An 18,356-nucleotide genomic window follows, 5' to 3' on the forward strand; every position below is an offset into this window, starting at 1 on the left:
CGTCTCTTCTTTGGAGTATTTTGACAATGTCTTGATGGCTCCTAAATGAGGCAGTCTGGAGAGCATTGCCGTAGTACCCGCTCTGCGCGTTGATATCCGCTCCTTTATCTATAAGAAGTTTGAAAATCACCCTAGGCAGATATTAAAGCAGCAGGGCGGCAAGAGACAAAATACTATTGGTAGCAGGTTGCCTCTCAAATAGAAGGTGGGTCGTGTCGTTCCCAACCCTCGAAAGCATCGTTTCTGTCCACACGGACAGTGGGTATACCCACTAGAGGTATGCAAGGGGCGTTATAGGTGGGCGTCCGAAAATCCTAATTCTAAGTCAAAGGGATCTCTTATCAGCTGAAAACATATATTTGCGCGCTTCCGATTTTGGAGGGGTTATAACTTCGACTTTCCATTTTCTATTATGTAGATGAATCTGTATATGACTTTGTCCGAAAACGGTGACATCTAAACGATTCAGAAGTCGCCGATCCCATGTGCTAGGAAGGTGCAGCATCTGCATGCGCCAATATGTAAAATGCGATCAGAAACGGCCTATTTGCCGTACCAGCCGGGCCTTAGGTGTGGAATGTGAGGGGTATTCCGATCAGGTCTTGTCTTCTGTAAAGGGGCTGATTAGGGCTACCATGGTTTCATGGACGGAGGCCATATTGGAGGTTGTAGAGAGGTATAGAGTGACAGATGTTTAGGAAATTTGGTGAATACGGGAGGATTGGATGGAGCGGTCGTGATCTAGATATATTCGGGTTGACTATGTAGTCCCCTACCGTGTCTATATTCATGATTCTATACATTTGAATGACTGGCCTTGTTGGAATGGGTTCCCTATTTAGGATGCATTACCGTCATCAGGATGGAGGCTTCTTTCTCTTCCAGATTTTTTCCCTTCTAATTCTGCTTGATAGGGTTTCTGTATTAGAGCAATATGATTGCCCATATCATTTAGAATTTGGAAGACTTGATGGTACCCTTGATATGCAAATAGATAGAGCTCATATCGTGCTGTCTAGGTTATCTTGTGCACATTTGACTGTGATGTCACCAATAGCTTTGCATGTGTAATAGATGTGCTTCGGGCTGGATGATGATATATCCGGCAATGATTTATCTATGGGGTCTAATAAAGGCTGTTCAATGCCATTGCATTTGCAGCAACGGTATCGAGTACTTAAAGGTTATCAAGCAGCACGTTAGGGCTGAGAATGTGGCTAAGAGAAAATGCCTTAATCTAGCATCCGTGAGGGTTAATCAGATAATTGAAAACTATTTAGATTAGAATATAGATTGAAGGAGATTAACCATTTTATCCACTAGATAACATCACTAACATTCGCGGAGTATATCGCGGATAGTATATCGGAAGGACTTGCCTGAATGGGCTTAACCTGATTTGGAGAAATCCAGTCATATAGCATACCCCACGCGCCTTGAGAGAGTTGGAAGTGTTGAAATCTCTGTTACACCTAAGACCAAAATGGACCTCTTTATTGATCTCGTCACCCCCAACGGGCACAGCTACAAGCAGCCCACCGGCCTCTTCATTAATAACGAGATTGTACCTGCCACGGGAGACCAGACCATTACGTCTCTTGACCCCGCGTATGTCACCTTAGCATTATCAGAACTGCCGTATAAGATTACTAACTGTTGTCTAGTACCGACAAGCCCATTGCCACTGTCCAAGCAGCGAGCGTCGAAGATGTTGACCGCGCTGTGAAGGCCGCCAAAGCGGCCCTGGTCCACCCCTCGTGGAAATTACTTCCCGCGACAGAGCGGGGCCAATTGATGGCACGACTCGCTGATCTTATGGAGGAGAACAGACAGTTGTTTGCGTCTATTGAAGCATGGGATAATGGTATGGTCTGAAAATTACTGGGGAAAAAAAGAAATAATTTGCTCATTCATGCTAGGAAAACCTTACCACGTCGCTCTTGATGAAGATCTCACCGAGGCAATCTCGACAATTCGTTATTACAGTGGTTGGGCCGATAAGACCTTTGGCCAAACCATCAATACAACTCCCCAAAAGTTCGCCTACACAATCCGCCAGCCTATCGGTGTAGTTGGCCAGATCATCCCATGGAACTACCCCCTTTCAATGGCCAGCTGGAAGCTTGGCCCTGCACTAGCCTGCGGAAACACAGTTGTGCTGAAGCCTGCTGAGCAGACTCCTCTCAGCGCCCTCATTCTCGGTACATTAATTAAGGAGGCTGGATTTCCCCCAGGTGTGGTAAACATCGTCAATGGCTACGGGCGCGAGGCCGGCGCTGCGCTCACTTCGCATCCATTGGTCGATAAGGTCGCATTCACAGGATCAACAATGACCGCCCGGGAGATTATGAAGATGGCCGCGGGAACTCTCAAGAACATCACGCTTGAAACAGGAGGCAAGTCACCTTTGCTGGTGTTCCCGGATGCGGATATGGACCAGGCTGTCAAGTGGTCGCATAGCGGAATTATGTCCAACAAAGGCGAGATCTGCACCGCCACCTCGCGGATCTTCGTCCACCGCGAGATCCTCGAAGCATTCACTGCTAGTTACAAGACGGCAGTAGAGAGTGTGAAGATCGGCGACCAATGGGATGAGTCAGTCTTCCACGGGCCGCAGGTGACACGCGCGCAATATGACCGTATCCTCTCCTACTTTGAAATCGCCAAGAGCGAAGGAGCTACTATTCTCACTGGCGGTGCTGCCTACACACCGACCGAAGAGAAGAATAAGAACGGATACTTTATTCAACCGACAGTTATTGTTAATGCAACGGATTCTATGCGCATTGCCCGCGAAGAAGTGTTTGGTCCCGTCGTGGTGATTTTCCCCTTCGACGATGAGGAAGAAGCCATTCGTCGGGCCAACGATACTACTTATGGCCTCGGTGCGTCTGTCTTCACTCGTGATCTGGAGCGTGCTCACCGTGTGGCTGCTGAGATTGAGTCCGGTATGGTCTGGATCAATAGCAGCCAAGACTGTGACCCGCGCATTCCTTTCGGTGGCGTGAAGCAGAGTGGCATTGGACGTGAGTTGGGTGAGGCAGGACTAGAGGCATATAGCCAGATTAAGGCAGTTCACGTTAATATGGGTACCAGGCTATAAATGGGGCTATGGAAGTACATTGCATATAAATATAGATTTTACCAAGCTGTGTATGCCTTTTTGTGGAGAAATGTCATGTTTCATTATAGATACATAGTGTGAATTGTACCTTAGTGCCCGACGGAAATGAGGGGTAGGTACAGCTTACACTTGTGAAGATTTGCACAACTTTCCCTCTGGCCAAAACATAAGTTATGGGGCTCAAAACTCTTGTGTCAAAATTAAAACGCCGCATACCTGTAGAGGATCCGATCAGTCATTCAGGTCCAGTATCTGGAAGCAATGGCAGAAAGACTCCCACGTTTTCAGCCCCTAAAGACGAGATCAACCTTGTACCATATACACCAGCAACTGACGAGCGTGACTTATGGCTTGAAGCGTTCGAGAAATTGCCTCGCAAGTTACAACAAGAGCTCGAAAAACAGGGCATGAACCAACAGGGCTCTGAGCCTATGATCCATCAGGTCAAATTATTTCAAGAAGAGGCTGAAAGAGAGCGGGATAGAAGCCTGGCTAAAGATTGGAAGGTTCAGATAGGAGACCATGATCTGCCAGTGAGACAGATGACTATCCAGATCGTTCACTGGGCAGAAAGAATTGGAGATGTTGCCTTCCAATTTGCCCCGTCTCCCGGTGCTGGATTCTGGGCTGTAGCAAAATCAATTCTCCAGGTTGGTTTTTTATACCAGAAAGTGCAAGTCAATGCTTACACAGTGAGGGTGCTAGGGAATTGATACTTTCGACAAAGAAAAAAGTGCTCTGCTTTCTGTTATTGATAAAGCGGCGGGTGCCATCTTCTGCGGTCAGGTCTACTACGAGATATACAGCCCTGAGCGGACGGGAAGGAAGGATGTTGTGGACAAGCTTCACGATGCAATTGCGGCGTTGTATGGTTGCGTGCTGGAGCTACTGGCCACATCATCCGATCTTTCATCCAACACCGCCGTGCAATTTTGCCAGGCTATCTTTGACCCGACAAAGCCATCTGGCATGTTGGTCGAATTGGAAAGATTAGAACAAGAGCTTGCAGCAGCGGCTGGCAAGTGTGAAGACACGGCCCACGCTCACCAGGAAGTTACGTTGAGGAGTTATCTTCAAGAAGCCCAGAATTCCCTCAACAGAATCACTCACCATATGGAACATGTTTTCCAATGGGTCAATGATAAAGAACGGAGAGACCTTCTTGAATGGGTATCAGATATCCACTATGGCCGTCATCACGATGAGATTGAAGAAAGAAGAGAACCTGATACGGGTGATTGGGTTGTTCAAGATGGAAGATTTCGTGAGTGGATGGATTCACCCTCATCTAGTACCTTGTGGCTTCAAGGATCTCGTAAGTTTGCTTAATCTTTGAAAGATATCATGTCTCTGACAAAATATAGCCGGCACAGGGAAAACATTTTTGACTTCAGCTGTGGTGAAGCATATAATGGACACTAAGGGGTCCCCGATGGAAGGAGTTGGCTATTTCTTCTGCAAAAAAGACGAGAAAGATCGGCGGGAATCACTTCCAGTGCTTCGAAGCTTAGTTCGCCAGCTTGCTGCCCCGAAAAACAGTACTAAATCAGTCAGAAAGAGCCTTCGAGATGCACGTGAAAAAGCAACTGATAGAGCATCACGGCTCGGCTCCTCAGAATGCCATCGCCAGCTGGTGGAATCATTCAAGCTGTATTCAACAAGTGTCATCATTCTTGATGCCTTTGATGAAATTCTTGACGATGAACTTGATATTCTGATCGAGGCGCTTGACGATGCTATTGCCGAGACCAAAGACAAAGGCAGAGTAAAACTCTTTGTTGCCAGTCGTCCCGAGAAAAACATTGGCGCAAAATATGGCTCCAATTCAACTATCATCATCCAGGCCCAGGACAACAAAAAGGACATTGAGAAATTTGTGATCCACGAGATGGAAAAATTTGGGAAGAAACATCCCAACTCGGACGTAAACTCCATGAAGGACACGATTATTCGAGTTATTCTTGATAAATGCGAGAACATGTAAGTCCTCATATCACGAGTGAACAAGTTCTACACTAACAAGAAGAATAGGTTCCTGTGGGCCGCGCTTCAGGTAAAGCAGATGGTAAAATGCAACACTGTTGAATCAATTCATTACGCACTGGAAAATCTTCCGAAGGGGCTGGATGAAATGTATAACCAAATACACCTGAAAATCCACACTCGATTTCCCCCGGAACGAGCGATTGCAGAACGCACGCTGAAGTGGGTGCTGTGCTCTCCTTATCCACTCACAACCGAGGAGCTCCTCTCCGCCGCTCGCATGAGTATTGAGAAAGACAGCATCAAGATGGGGGGCTGCATCCAGCAAGAGTCCTTGCTCGCAATCTGTGAGAACTTGCTGATAGTCGATATCGATGATCGATGGAGATTTTTCCACCTTTCAGCGCGGGAGTATCTCGAAAAGTCCCATGAGACACCACATCATAAAGCACGCTCTTACTGTGCACAGGTGTGTCTTCTATCTCTTATGAAAACGTTTGGACCAGCAACGCTTTCTAGTGGCTCCGAGAATCCCTTTAATAAAGCAAATCCTTTCTCAGAGCACAATCAGACCTGCTGGGCGTTCTATGTTCGTGGGCAGATCGAGGAAGATCAATCTGTTATTCTGCTAAAGAAATTCCTTGGCTCGCCAAGCAAAAGTAGCGCCTTCTATATTGGATGGTTTGATCACCTCTCCAAGCATCGCTATCTTCCGATTGAATTCTCATCTCGGCAAGGAGCAATTTTAAACTATGGAGATCTGGCGCCAGCTACAACGCCAATGTTTACTATAGCCCAGTTTTCGTTGTATGAGACTCTCCACAGATGGTGCGACAGCAATGATTTTGACCCATTTCAAGAAAATATCTTTGGACAAGATTTGCTCACAATAGCTGCCATTACTAATAGTGTGCCTTTTTGCACCACTCTTGTCGCAAAGGGAGTTTCCGTTAACCGATGTGGTGTCAATAGCGTGTATGGCAGTGCCCTTTCAGCTGCAGCCAGGTGGAATAGCCTGGATACAGTCAAATATCTTGTGCAGGAGGGAAAAGCAGTCGTGAATCTTCCACGCGAGAATGATAAAGACCGTGATGCACTGAAATCCGCTACCATCGTCGGAAACTTGGATATCGTGAAGTATTTTGTGGAGGAGGTCAACCCAGATATGAGATTTCTAACTGATGCAAACGCCTACGGCAATTTGCTTTCCGCCGCTGCATGCTTAGGCACACTGGATGTTATGAGATACCTCGTGGAGGAAGTAAAATTGGACATAGATCTCCAACTTGGCGTTGATATTTTGGGCAGAACTCTTGCAGACGCAACTGGGTATGGTAAGCTGGATATAGTCAAATATCTCGTGGAGGAGGCAAAAGTAGACGTGGACAAACCGTTTCAGGATAGCAATGCACTTTGCATCGCCATCAGGGAGAGGAATATGGATATGGTGCGATACCTTGTGAAAGAGGCAAAAGCAAATGTAGATATAGTGCATCGGGATGAGGATATCAGTGCTATACTTGATTTGTATAGTAAGGAGGATGCTATTGTGCTCAGGGACCTTCTGCATTTTCCCAGTGATCAAGAGGCGACAATTGGGTCTTGATAGAAATATACAAGCATGATAATACTGAGTCATTATCACTCTTCAACTATCAACAAGGATTTGAAATTATTGAGTCTCTGGCAAGAGAGAATACGCATCATTATTTAGCCCTGGATACTATATCAAGACCGGATTATATAGGTTGCCCATCCCTCTCTTCTTCGAATGCATAAACAAATCAAGACTTCCAACATCCTACATATCCTTACCAGTTGATCAAAAGCAAACATGTTATTGATATATGCGCCTGCGTGAGATAAGGTAGATTGCATCCAACCCAGAATAACAATAAATACTGACCTTAGAAAGTTCATCCAAGAAATCGAGCCACTTCTTATGACAGGCACCACGGTTGAAAGACCTATACAAAGATTCGGAGGTCAACATGCAAAATATCATATCCAAATACGAAATCTCGCCACCGGGTGATTCAGTCAAAACCGAAGACCTCAAACTCAAAGATGCCTCCGAGTCCTCACAACCCCATCAGCAACAGGCGACGAACCAGTAGGTATTCTCATGCACGGCGTTGGATGGGCCCTGGAAGAAGTTGGTATACCTATCATTCATGATGATTATCCCGGTTATCCTCATTACTTTTGGTCATATCCTTGATAAAATGGATCAATATGGAATGAAATTATGTGGATATCCCATGTAAATTACATATCAATATTTAAATCAAAGTGATCCATCATCTCTCTACATATTCAGTTCCTGGTGGACTCGAATCTAAGGGATTTCCTACCTGGTTCAGTCCTATGTTGTCAAAAGAGCGTGTCCACTTGTCAGGCTATCTGATTATACACATTCGGCTACTTCAAATCCACCATGAGGCCAGAGACCAGTGTAATGTTCAAACACCAACAAGAGCAGCACGCATAACAACCTCCATATAGCACGCATTGAGTGGACAGGAACCAACGATCAATCCCTTCTTGCTGTAGCCAAATTTTATTAGAAACATGGGTGTGGTTCTCCCTGTCCCTTTGACAAGGAGTAAAGTGCAGCGTAGATATGCCTACGGCCATAGCCGGGTCATCGGCGATCTCGTCCTCATAGAGGCGATTTCGGAACTTGTAACTCCATGTCCACCTGCATTTTTAGCCAAAGTCCATTACCCCCAAGGCTCCATGACAGGAAACATGGATTATATATCGCTTCCACCTCGCATAGTTCTCACTGTCATAAGTGGCCAGATCAGTAGCATAGTCCAGAATCTCTACCATCCATGGGGATTTGACCTCCCCAATAAGGTTTGACTTTGATGCTCCAGCCGGTATTTCTCAGTATCGTCAGGCTTGTGGCGTGGAGTCGTGGCATAGATTGACTCCATTCGGATTCTACAGCAATAAATGGAGTGATGTAACCATAGATCATAGAAGTTGGGGTCAAGATTTATCCCTTTATCTCGATGAATTGGACGAGCCAATCGTAAGATCCAGGCGCTGAGATCCCTAAGAGAAGATCAGGATGAGGATAGCCAACGCCGACGATGTTGATAGTGCCCTCGTCCTTCTTCTCATCTCGGGCTTGCGATGGTGATGGAAGTGTATTGAAAATTTCCGTAGTAAAGACCAAATGATGTGGCGTATATCCGGTCCGAATATACCATGTACCCCATGCTCATCTTCCGCATCGTTCCGGTATTTTTCAATGACACGCTATTTCCTCGAACAGTTTGCGGTGCCAGAGTAATTCTGATTTTGAGCAACACGGGTGGATTCCGCGCTCCGCAAGAGGTGAGAATTGCAGCCGAAACGTTTCCAAGCCAGGTATCTTTTGCTTCGTGCCCATATTCCGGTATCATTTTTCCAACTCAAGAAACTCCATTTCTAGTGGAGTTCCCTCGCAATAACACATAATCTTTGTGTATGGCCAGGAGGAAGGGAATGCCTAAGTCCTTGGTGTATTAGGATAAGCTGCCGGCTGTCGCGCGTAGAGATATATCGCGACGCGACTTACTGGCTCGATGGGAGCAAAGTCTCGAATGTTGGAGACCTAGATGGGTCTGTGCCCAGTGATGAATTTGTTCATACTCCAAGGAGCAGAGAAAGAGTATAATGTATGCTATTTGAGTTGAGTGTTGATTCCCCAGGTTGTGTGAAGATGATAACGAAGGGAGGGGAAATGGAGAAGAGATAGAGAAGAGACCAGGAAGACAATAAATGGTAGACCATAAAATAGGGAAAGAGGTAGGGCAAGACCTATCAGGAAGGAGCAAAAAAGCCTCAGCCGCCTCAGCCCGCTAGGCTGCCATCACATGTCGAATGTGTCATCGGGGAAACTCTATATACGAATATTCAGCCGCAAGTACACTAGAAGATAAGCAGAAGATCCCAGCATGTGAAAGTACTTAAAAGCTTGCACTTCACCTCGTGCAATTATCAACTCTCCCGGCTCTCAGCTCGACATGTCGTGCCCCAGTTGTTTTAGTGGTCATGTCCACCAGGGCACTCCGCGTGGTGAAGTCACCTCTCTCCATGGCTTACAGGCCTACACGACCAGACCCCCGAACGAGGTACCTCACCGGGGTATTATCATCATAGTGCCCGACGCGTTCGGTTGGGAGTTCGTGAACAATCGAGTCCTGGCCGACAACTACGCCGAAAAGGGGAAGTACCTCGTTTACCTTCCTGATTTCATGAACGGTATGTTCTAGTCATCGAAGACTTCCAAGAATAACTTGCTAAGTGTAATATTAGGACACGCGGCCCCAGTCGGCATGTTGTCTTCTACAAAGGAGTTGTTGAAAACGAGGGGACTCATAACCTGGCTTCTGAAGCCGTAAGTCGATAGATAAACTAATAAGCGCCCGGATTGCGCTCATATGAAACAGCCACTAAGTCAGGCTACAGGTACTATTTAGTCTCCACGCTGGCAAGATTTCTGCCCTTCGCGTACTACAATACCTTCGAGGCATCATGGCCTGTCGTCAGGGACTTCTTCAAGTTCGTGCGTGAGAACGAAGGAGCCGAGCTTCCCATATACGGAGCTGGGTTCTGCTGGGGCGGAAAGCATATCGTCAATCTAGGCGCCGGAGTGGACATCGCCTCAAATGGGAAACCGCTGCTTAATGCTGGTTTTACAGGCCATCCGAGTAAGCTCGAGATCCCTAGCGAGATTGAGAAGATCAAGATTCCTGTTAGCTTTGCTCTCGGGGACAAAGATGGAGTTTTGAAACTTCCACAAATTGAGCAGATCAAACAAGTCTTCGCCAGCGAGTCCGGTGCCGGGAAAGGAGAAGTGGTGGTGTATGAGGGCGCTGGCCATGGCTTTTGTGTCAGGGCTGATTTGGTTTTGGATGATACGAGTAAACAAGCTGATGAAGCGGAGAATCAGGCACTGGCCTGGTTTGAAAAGTATTGACGCATTGGAGACAAATTGAAGTGTATGATTTGGTGGTCTCAGGCAGCAATGCAGCGTGCAACCTTCCAACCCTGGAAGGTTGGAAGGCTGCTTACTTGCACTTAGTCAGATGTATAAGGAACCATCGGAACTTCATGACAGGTTGTTGATCGTGTTCTTGCATCGTTGTCTACCTCTGGTAGTGTCCTTGATCGAATTTGGCTCAACTGAAGCATGTACTAGTTAGATGGAAGAGGGTAGAAAGTACTAGTAGTACGTACAGCACTAGGTCACATGTAGGAATCAAGTACAAGGCTACATTATGACATGTACATACCAATCTCGGAAGTTGTTGTAGATGTGGGTACCCGATTTTGGGCCGTAATTTCTCCGGGATGCCGCCACTCTATGAGGGTATCACATCACAGGATGATGACTGGAATTCATAGTAGCAACTACCTACTTGCGCAGAGTATGTACAAAGTAGGTAATGTTTGATTTGAAATAAAGGGGTTAGTAATATGGAGTACATATTTCCCACTGGAGTAATTGTGGCAAGCCCAACTGCACGTGGCACTAAGACCGGCCCGGATAGTGAATCGTCGCCGGATAGCAACATTGAAATTGTCACGACGATGTATCTTTTATATCGCAACTGCATAAGAAAGGTACTTGGGCATAATGTTGTCATAACCTCGGTTTTCTTTAACCCTCGAACTAGTTAGGGATAATACAGGAAGTCTCAATTACTTCCAGGTTTAGTATCAATCTTAGTTAGATTTGTCAAGTATGCTTGAAGCCAGAGAATGGTTAAAGTTTTAGTATTTTCAATGTGCTCTTAACGACATACACATCTATATCCTATATTTAGGATTGGTCTCAGTCTAGACTTGCGTAAGATCTTGATTTTGATTTTTTTCCCCTTAAGCTAGTTTGAGGTCAATGGATGTTAGGCTTCAATTTTCTATCCGGGTGCTATCCGGTACTCCGTCTCCATACAGGCCACCGGGTAGTAGTGTTAGACTTGGCATGATCATCACCCCTATGCAGCACGGAGTACGGAGTACTTGCCACTGAAATCTCTGTTTCAATAAATGATCTTGGCTTTTGACTCACTAGCCTTGCACCAGTGGGGATCAATAATATGTTGTGCTCGGTATTGTCCTACGAGGTCGCCAAGTAGACCCATGTGGCTTTGACTCACGTCTAGACGAAGTAAGGGGAAAATGTTGAGATGTGTCAAATCATGTGATGAAGACGTGCTTGTTTGCTGGATTTGCATAGGTCACCTGAGATTTCTAAGATTCCCCAAACGGTCAAAATGTGGGGTACGTTCGGGCCGAGTAGCAAATTGGATAATAATACCTCAAACTTAGTAAGCCTACTTGAGGCAAATGACTTCATCTGCCAATTTCTTCCCCCCATTTTCTCGAAATAGAACTAATTAATGAAAAGAAACGTAACTTTTTCTGCAGTCAGTTCCAGTCTCCTCCAGTCCTCTCCAGTCACTTGATCCCGTTTTTGCGTGATATTACATAAAAATTCGGTTTCCGTCGGGGACTTACTGCATTGAGCGGTGCCTGACGTTTTATGATTCAATTTGATTCGATTTTGACCAAATCCGGGTCTAGAATCCCATGGTTTTACGTGATTTTGTCAAAGGATCGCCAGGTGATTGACTGGATTTTTGATCTCATACTGGTCGTGTAGTGAGGATTGGTTCATATGGCGTTATGATGATCTACCCGTGCGATTCCCCCGCAAAATCTTTATAAAGGGACATATTCCCCGGACTTTGGTAGCATCATTCAATTTCAAACCTCATCTACTAAGCTCATCTACTAAGCTCATCTACTTCTATCTTCGAATACTACTCTATTTCACTACTACTTTACTCAACTACAATTCAGCTACTCAATTCTATCAATGTGAGTAACACAGCTGGTCTCCCAATGTCGGACAAGTTACTAATACAAAATCTTAGTCAATGACCCAGAGTCCTCAATCCTCCTTCACCATGACTATCCAACTGAACCCTTCATCACACGGCTGGAAGTGCGAGAAGTGCGGACTCCCCGGAGTGCGTCTCTCTTCAGACTCAGGCCGCGCATACTACAAGTGTGTCCCATGCAATCGCTCCTTGGGCCTTTGCCCTTGCACAACGCCAGGAGCTTGGACAACCTCGACATGTCCATGTGGTGACAGCGACGGCGAATCATCATCAGGTCTTGAGGACCAGCTCCCTAGCGGTCTTGCCATTCGTTCTACCACAAGACAAAACTTCAACCCACACAACCCCAATTCAGGATTCGATGAAGATTGGGAGTCAAATTGCAGTCCAGGCTTCATGGTCTCGAAGTTCAAGGCTCGAGGCAGGGAACTCATCTGAGCGGACATAATGCATTTTGAATTTGAATTTTGAGAATTTGCGAATTTGGAAATAGCGAGCATTGTTTAATCAAGTGTTTATACTCGATCGTTGCCTGTTAGGGTGACACTCCGATCCTCGAGTAAAAAGTTCATATATAACTAATAGTCGCTTTGAGAGCCGAATGAAGAACCTTTGGGCACATACTAACAAAAATCCACCGTGTAAAAATTTTCCACCCAAGCCATAAATAAAATTGACGTACTTCAATAATAAATTTGTACAAAGTACGTATGGATCTAAGATGTTTCAGCCACTTAGCCAATGAGACCGCCTACATAGCCACATCTCAATCTAGCCTTATTGTGGCGGTGCGACCAAGATCATCAAAACAACAACAAAATCTCCCTTCTCCCTCCTGCCCACTGATGTGGTCCAAGTTCCAAGTGGAGAACATGTAGCCCTTAGGCTGCAGTCTGGGAGCTCACCGCGGTCCAACCTAGCCTCTTTTCTTTTTATCTTGAATGGTTTTCTTTTCAATAAGTCCACATCGCAGCAATATCATTATTTCGCGTCGCCCGCATCCATATATGCCTCAAATTCCAAACACTCCAGAATCTTTGCTTCCTCGCTCAGATTCTCGAAATCCAGCGACAACATGTAGAGGCATAACTGCCCAAGGCCGGCCTTGCCGCCGCTCTTTAGCATCTCCAAATCCATCGCCTGCTTCTACCCCTCGAAAAAAGGATCCTCGCCAAGAAGCTTTGGATGTGGCATCTTTGTACTGCTGGCAGCACAAAGATCAAGATTCTTCGGCGACTCCACATCCTATCATCACCCCAGCCAAGACGAGGACAAGCATCGATACATTAATGGATCGACTGGGTGTGCTCGAAATAAACGATGACCCAGCCTCCCAAAGGCCAAAGCCGCCCCAGAAACGACGGACAAATCAAAGTAGGCCGAGTGAAAAGCCTCGACCGAAGAAAACGACGACCTGCTGCTGTTTCATAATCGCAGAGGACAGCGGCGAGGATGACAGGCCTAACACAGTTCAAAGGCCCAAACCCCCTCGCCCGACAAATGGCGCTTCGCCTTCTCCAAATCCAAGCCAAAAGATCAAAGTACCTACCTCAGCCGGAAAGCCGCAGTACGCGGGAGTATCACCCACTCAAGCATCCCGGCCATCTTTGTCAGCCCCGGGAAAGCCTTCTTCCTCGCAAACACAAGCCTTATTATCATGGATCCCGTCTACGCTTTCCCCACAGACCACATCCGCTCTCCTCACAGAACTGGCCAAACCCATCTCCAGCGCCGACGACGAGGGCTATATCTATATGTTCTGGGTAACGCCCCCATCAACCACCACACAACGGAGCGCTAGCGCTGAACCCGCAATAACGAGAGATATAGCATCTTCTCTACTACCCCAAGCCCCACAAAGTAGCAACCATCTCCGTCCACCCACGCAGCCACGCAGCATCAGCGACGCAATTCGAGCAGCACAAGATCTCAACGCCCTCACCTCAAACCCAACAGCAAAAAAGCCCGGAACGCTTAGGCTGAAGATCGGACGCACGAGCAATGTGCATCGTCGTCTCGCTGAATGGAGTAAACAGTGCTCGTACGATTTGACCTTGATCCGTTATTACCCTTACACACCATCGTCCTCGTCATCCTCTCCTGCCAGGGCGCCACCATCCCACCGCCGGAACAGAACCCCTTCTGCCTCTCTAGTACCAGGAAGGAAAGTTCCGCACGTGCATCGCGTGGAACGACTGATTCACCTCGAGCTGGCGGCTCTGCGCGTGCGAGACTTAGGGCAGTGTCCTGAGTGTGGGAAGGAGCATCGGGAATGGTTTGAGGTTGAGGCGGCGAAGGAGTCGCTCAGGAAGGTGGACGAGTGTATTCGACGATGGGTCTCCTGGGGCGAGTCAATGACTTGACACTGTATCCTATATACTCATCTCGCACGTCCTCTCTAAGTGCATATCAGACTCAAGTGGGGAGTTGTCTGCGACACGACGAAGTATATAATCGTCCATGCGGATGACTTCATTTTTGCAACACCTACAAAAGAAAAAGTAGAGGAAATCTACCAAGTTGTTCGCTCTCCATTCGAAACAAGAGACACGGGAGAACCTTACAGATTTCTTCGAAGCGCTGTGGTTCAAAACTATGACAATAGAACGATCACCTTGTTCCAAGAAGGCTATATTGATGAAATCATACCAGGTGCAAATCTGTCGCAATTCCACTTTATTCCTCATGGATTCGGGATCATGCAAACGAATATCTAGATGCTTTGTTATGTGGGCAAAAAAGCCCACAGGGCCCAGTGATGGTTGGACGCCTGAACTGACTCTCAATCGAAACTCGTCATAACATCAAGTTCGTGGTGATAAAGCTAGAACATCGAGGCGCAAACCCGACTCGACATAATACGCTTGCGGTTCGCCATTTTGTTACCCAAAGGACATAGCTGCGTTATTGCTCTTGGAAGTGTCAAATACCATCGTTTCTGCGCATACGCAGATACCTCGTATAGAGATTGGCATAATAGAAAGCCAACCAAGGGGGCCATCTGGTTTTTCGCAGACGCGCACCTATCAGTTGGCAGGCAACGAAACAAAAAATCAATACTCCTTCTATGGCGCCAGAGTGGTGCGCTTTAGATCGGCCTGCAAGAGGCGCACGCTGGTACCTGAAAATTGCAAAAGGTCTGGATCTGGAAGATGCAGAGGAACCCATTGTTGTCTTGACGGATAATATCAATATCCGTGGACACAAGTCCTCATGATCAAGAAAGCCCTGAGCTATGGGCATATGTGAGAATTCAACTCGATGGATGGAAATGAAACGGTACTTCATAAAACATGAATTGAAGACTGAATACACACATTGGTATCAAAACAAGAAGCTGAATGTCTACCAAATCAATTCTCTATTTCTTGGTGAGGAAAATCACGTACAAACTAGTAGTTATAGACATGGATATCTCAACCTATTTATCTACATGTATTTCAGTTTGATCTATACCTTCCGCTTTAACAACCCACGGAAGAAGTCAAAGCTGTTACTATCGCTCTGTAACTGCCACACACGTCCGGTTGGACGATCATTCCACCCCAACTCCTCGGCCAACAAAAGACCGAAGTCACGCGTGATACCTTGAATGCGAGCGCGAGCACCGCCTTCCTCCTCCAGCGTGACAATCTGGTGCATGTGCAGCCAGTCTTCATAATACATAGCCTCAAAGCCTCGATCGAAGCCTGTGCGCAAGAAGCGGGTATACAGGCTTTCAAAGGTAGTCAGAATACGGGCCAGGAGCCTCTCGAGCGTGACAGGCGAAGCGGCAGCAGCGCCTGGGGATGCGTAGCGTGCGGCGAGGGTGGTCAACGCGGTTGTTGGGGAGGCGTTCGTGGCATTGATGCCAATACCGACGACGGAGATGTACTCGTTTGACATGAAATGGGAGTTGATGAGAATGCCGCAGATCTTCGTGTATCGTTTTTGTTCGGGGTCGTCTGGATCCAGTGCATCTGTAGAAATTGATCAGGAAGCCGCTCATAGTAATAAAATAAATAAATAAACCATTTGGCACGTACAGATATCGTTCGGCCACTTTAGTTTTACCGGAATCTTCTCATAGCCCTTGGCGTAGTTCTTGATTCCCCTGACTACTGCCATGGCTGATAGGTATTGAAGGAACACAACCGGTGCCGACTGAATCTTGTCTATTGGGTGTCGCACCACAGTTGAGAAGATCAGAGAACCTGCTGGTGAGACCCAGACATTGGATCCGCGTCCACGTCCAGCGATTTGTGCTGTAGCCGTAGCTGTAAAGCCTTGCGGCAATTGACGAAGGAGCTTTGTATTTCTGCTGCTCGTTAGAGCCGACCAAGATTAGACTTATCAACCGAAATGCTTACTTTTCAAGAATGGTGTTCGTGCTAGTCACTACCTCTCCATATAAGAGGTTGGAGCCAAATGTTGTGGCTTCTCCCTTGGACTCAGATTGGTATTGGCGGAGGTGGGCATAGAATGAATGATGGTTGAAGTATGGAGTCAGTTTCGAAGATGGTATATCATCATGGAACACAAGTCGCTTGATGATTGCCTGGTAATCAATTATACCCTCGCTGGGCTCCGAGGATCCTGTGGGGAGCGAGTCTTCCAGTTCACCAAGATTCCATGTTCCAGGGCGTTCAATGCGAAACGTATCGTGGTCGTCCTTGAGACACTCGGTCTGACCCTCTTGGGTGAATGCAGCTCCAAGACCCGACAGGATATCCATAGGACCATCAGCATCCATTCCAGACACGTGCAAGGACGACAGTGAAGGCACTGTTGTCGTGTCTTGCGTGACCTCTAGTCCAAGTTTAGCCATAAAAGCTTTCAAGAAGTCCGTCCGTCCCTTGTCATCGGCAGTGAGTTTCGCAACCATGTCCGCATATCCAGGCCCACCCGCCTTCGGGTCCAGATTAACAGGCGCAAATCTAGTTCACAAGTTAGTGACTCGATCCTGCCAATCGAAATCCAAAACATACTCAGGATGAGGTCCGGTCAAGACTGCCGCTCCACTGCCAACTTTGCAGTAGACAACAGCAGCTGCACCCTCCCCAGGGTCAACATTCAGTTTTTCAGTATATCTCGCAAGAATCTCTACTCCTTTGTCTGCGAGCAACGGCGCATCAACGAAGACACCGCCGCCATTGTAGTATGACCGGAAGTTGGTTGGCACTGCGCCAGTATTCAAAGCTTCCTTGGCCACTTCGAGTCCTACAGCGCGTGCCCCGTCCTCGCTGTGGTAAACGAAGCCCGGGAATGCCCCGCCCCGACAGATGCCCGGATAGAAAGCCAATTCGCGATCCCCAATAACCTCCATTGTCTTATCGCCGACCTCAAACTCACAACTCTTGCTTCCATAGTAGCCACCAGCACACAGACCGAGGTATCGCCCGCCATTGTGAACAAATTGGGCGATGCGCCGGTTCCCCGCACCATTGAGCGTACGACAGTATCCCATATCCGCGCCGCCGGGCATGACCAGCATAGCACACGTAGTCATCCATGGCTCCTTGAGGAGCATATCGCCCGTCACAGGGATGACGGCATAGTGGTGAGCGAGCAGGCGGCGGAGGGTGTAGAGGCAGTGCCGGACTGACTCAACGGTGGTTCCATTTCCTGTTGAGAAGTTGTCGGTCAGAAAACTGCTGAGCTGCCAGGTGGAGTAAGTGAGCGAACCGGAATATACTAGGACATTGAGCTTTTTGCCAGCAAAATTGGCGTTGTTGCCCGTTGGCGTCGCCATTGTTGTTGAGTCGCAAAGGGAAATCGGCGCGATAAGATAGTTACATCCGCCGAGGCCAACCGCCTTTCTCCAACTTTCCTTACCATACCTCAACCATGTCGAACAACGTGGAGAAGACAGCTGTGATCCCGGATGAGGATGATGAGCCGGATGATTGGTAAGGCCATTTTAGGGTTTATGGTCTGCGTGATGCTAACTACAATGGCAGGGACAAGCGGATTTTCAGCACAGGCTGCCATAGTGAGTTATACTTATTTCGAGTCCCAAATGCCATACTAATATAAATTAGCTGAGCAGGATAAGATGAATGATTGCTATTACGCAAAGAAAGACTGGCGCGAATGCAAAAAGGAGGTGAGCTATAATATCCACCGATCTGAACATACATCATTCCACCTGAAGCCATTGAAGGGCCAGTTCCGCAATGATCACTATACCACTTCTTCAAAGTCCGATAAATTGAAGGACAACAAAAAGCTTCAATTATCAAAATCATACTGACTCTAGTTAACACAGATGGAAGCTTTCCGCGAGTGCTGGAAGCGCCAGGGCAACGACCAGCGAACACAGACCAAAGACGCATGATGTACTCTACTTATCCATAATACCATGT

The 18,356-nt window shown here is 47.1% G+C and overlaps 7 protein-coding genes across 7 annotated transcripts; 6 read left to right on the plus strand and 1 right to left on the minus strand.

Moving 5' to 3' along the window:
* Positions 1–1,483: 1,483 nt before the first annotated feature.
* Positions 1,484–3,103, plus strand: N7479_003546 (aldehyde dehydrogenase ALDH; the record flags this gene model as incomplete). The annotated part of the gene is made up of 3 exons (XM_057251243.1): positions 1,484–1,608; positions 1,665–1,864; positions 1,920–3,103. 3 exons carry the CDS (start codon positions 1,484–1,486, stop codon positions 3,101–3,103), a joined length of 1,509 nt encoding a protein of 502 aa, XP_057110568.1.
* Positions 3,104–3,297: 194 nt separating this feature from the next.
* Positions 3,298–6,713, plus strand: N7479_003547 (ankyrin repeat domain-containing protein; the record flags this gene model as incomplete). Its single annotated transcript, XM_057251244.1, has 4 exons — positions 3,298–3,774; positions 3,830–4,439; positions 4,489–5,104; positions 5,156–6,713. 4 exons carry the CDS (start codon positions 3,298–3,300, stop codon positions 6,711–6,713), a joined length of 3,261 nt encoding a protein of 1,086 aa, XP_057110569.1.
* A 2,413-nt stretch (positions 6,714–9,126) lies between these two features.
* On the plus strand, positions 9,127–10,082 carry N7479_003548 (dienelactone hydrolase family protein; the record flags this gene model as incomplete). The annotated part of the gene is made up of 3 exons (XM_057251245.1): positions 9,127–9,364; positions 9,419–9,500; positions 9,572–10,082. 3 exons carry the CDS (start codon positions 9,127–9,129, stop codon positions 10,080–10,082), a joined length of 831 nt encoding a protein of 276 aa, XP_057110570.1.
* Positions 10,083–12,078: 1,996 nt separating this feature from the next.
* On the plus strand, positions 12,079–12,450 carry N7479_003549 (uncharacterized protein; the record flags this gene model as incomplete). Its single annotated transcript, XM_057251246.1, has 1 exon — positions 12,079–12,450. One exon carries the CDS (start codon positions 12,079–12,081, stop codon positions 12,448–12,450), a length of 372 nt encoding a protein of 123 aa, XP_057110571.1.
* Positions 12,451–13,019: 569 nt separating this feature from the next.
* On the plus strand, positions 13,020–14,375 carry N7479_003550 (uncharacterized protein; the record flags this gene model as incomplete). Its single annotated transcript, XM_057251247.1, has 1 exon — positions 13,020–14,375. One exon carries the CDS (start codon positions 13,020–13,022, stop codon positions 14,373–14,375), a length of 1,356 nt encoding a protein of 451 aa, XP_057110572.1.
* Positions 14,376–15,462: 1,087 nt separating this feature from the next.
* On the minus strand, positions 15,463–17,743 carry N7479_003551 (biotin--[acetyl-CoA-carboxylase] ligase BPL1; the record flags this gene model as incomplete). Its single annotated transcript, XM_057251248.1, has 4 exons — positions 15,463–15,971; positions 16,038–16,309; positions 16,362–16,928; positions 16,980–17,743. The coding sequence occupies 4 exons, from the start codon at positions 17,741–17,743 to the stop codon at positions 15,463–15,465; spliced, it is 2,112 nt and encodes a 703-aa protein (XP_057110573.1).
* A 95-nt stretch (positions 17,744–17,838) lies between these two features.
* Positions 17,839–18,328, plus strand: N7479_003552 (uncharacterized protein; the record flags this gene model as incomplete). Its single annotated transcript, XM_057251249.1, has 4 exons — positions 17,839–17,900; positions 17,952–17,983; positions 18,033–18,097; positions 18,260–18,328. The coding sequence occupies 4 exons, from the start codon at positions 17,839–17,841 to the stop codon at positions 18,326–18,328; spliced, it is 228 nt and encodes a 75-aa protein (XP_057110574.1).
* Positions 18,329–18,356: the final 28 nt, after the last annotated feature.

The sequence above is a fragment of the Penicillium vulpinum genome (genome assembly GCF_028829585.1).
Source record: "Penicillium vulpinum strain IBT 29486 chromosome Unknown utg000002l_segment0_segment0, whole genome shotgun sequence".
Taxonomy (NCBI): Eukaryota; Fungi; Ascomycota; class Eurotiomycetes; order Eurotiales; family Aspergillaceae; genus Penicillium; species Penicillium vulpinum.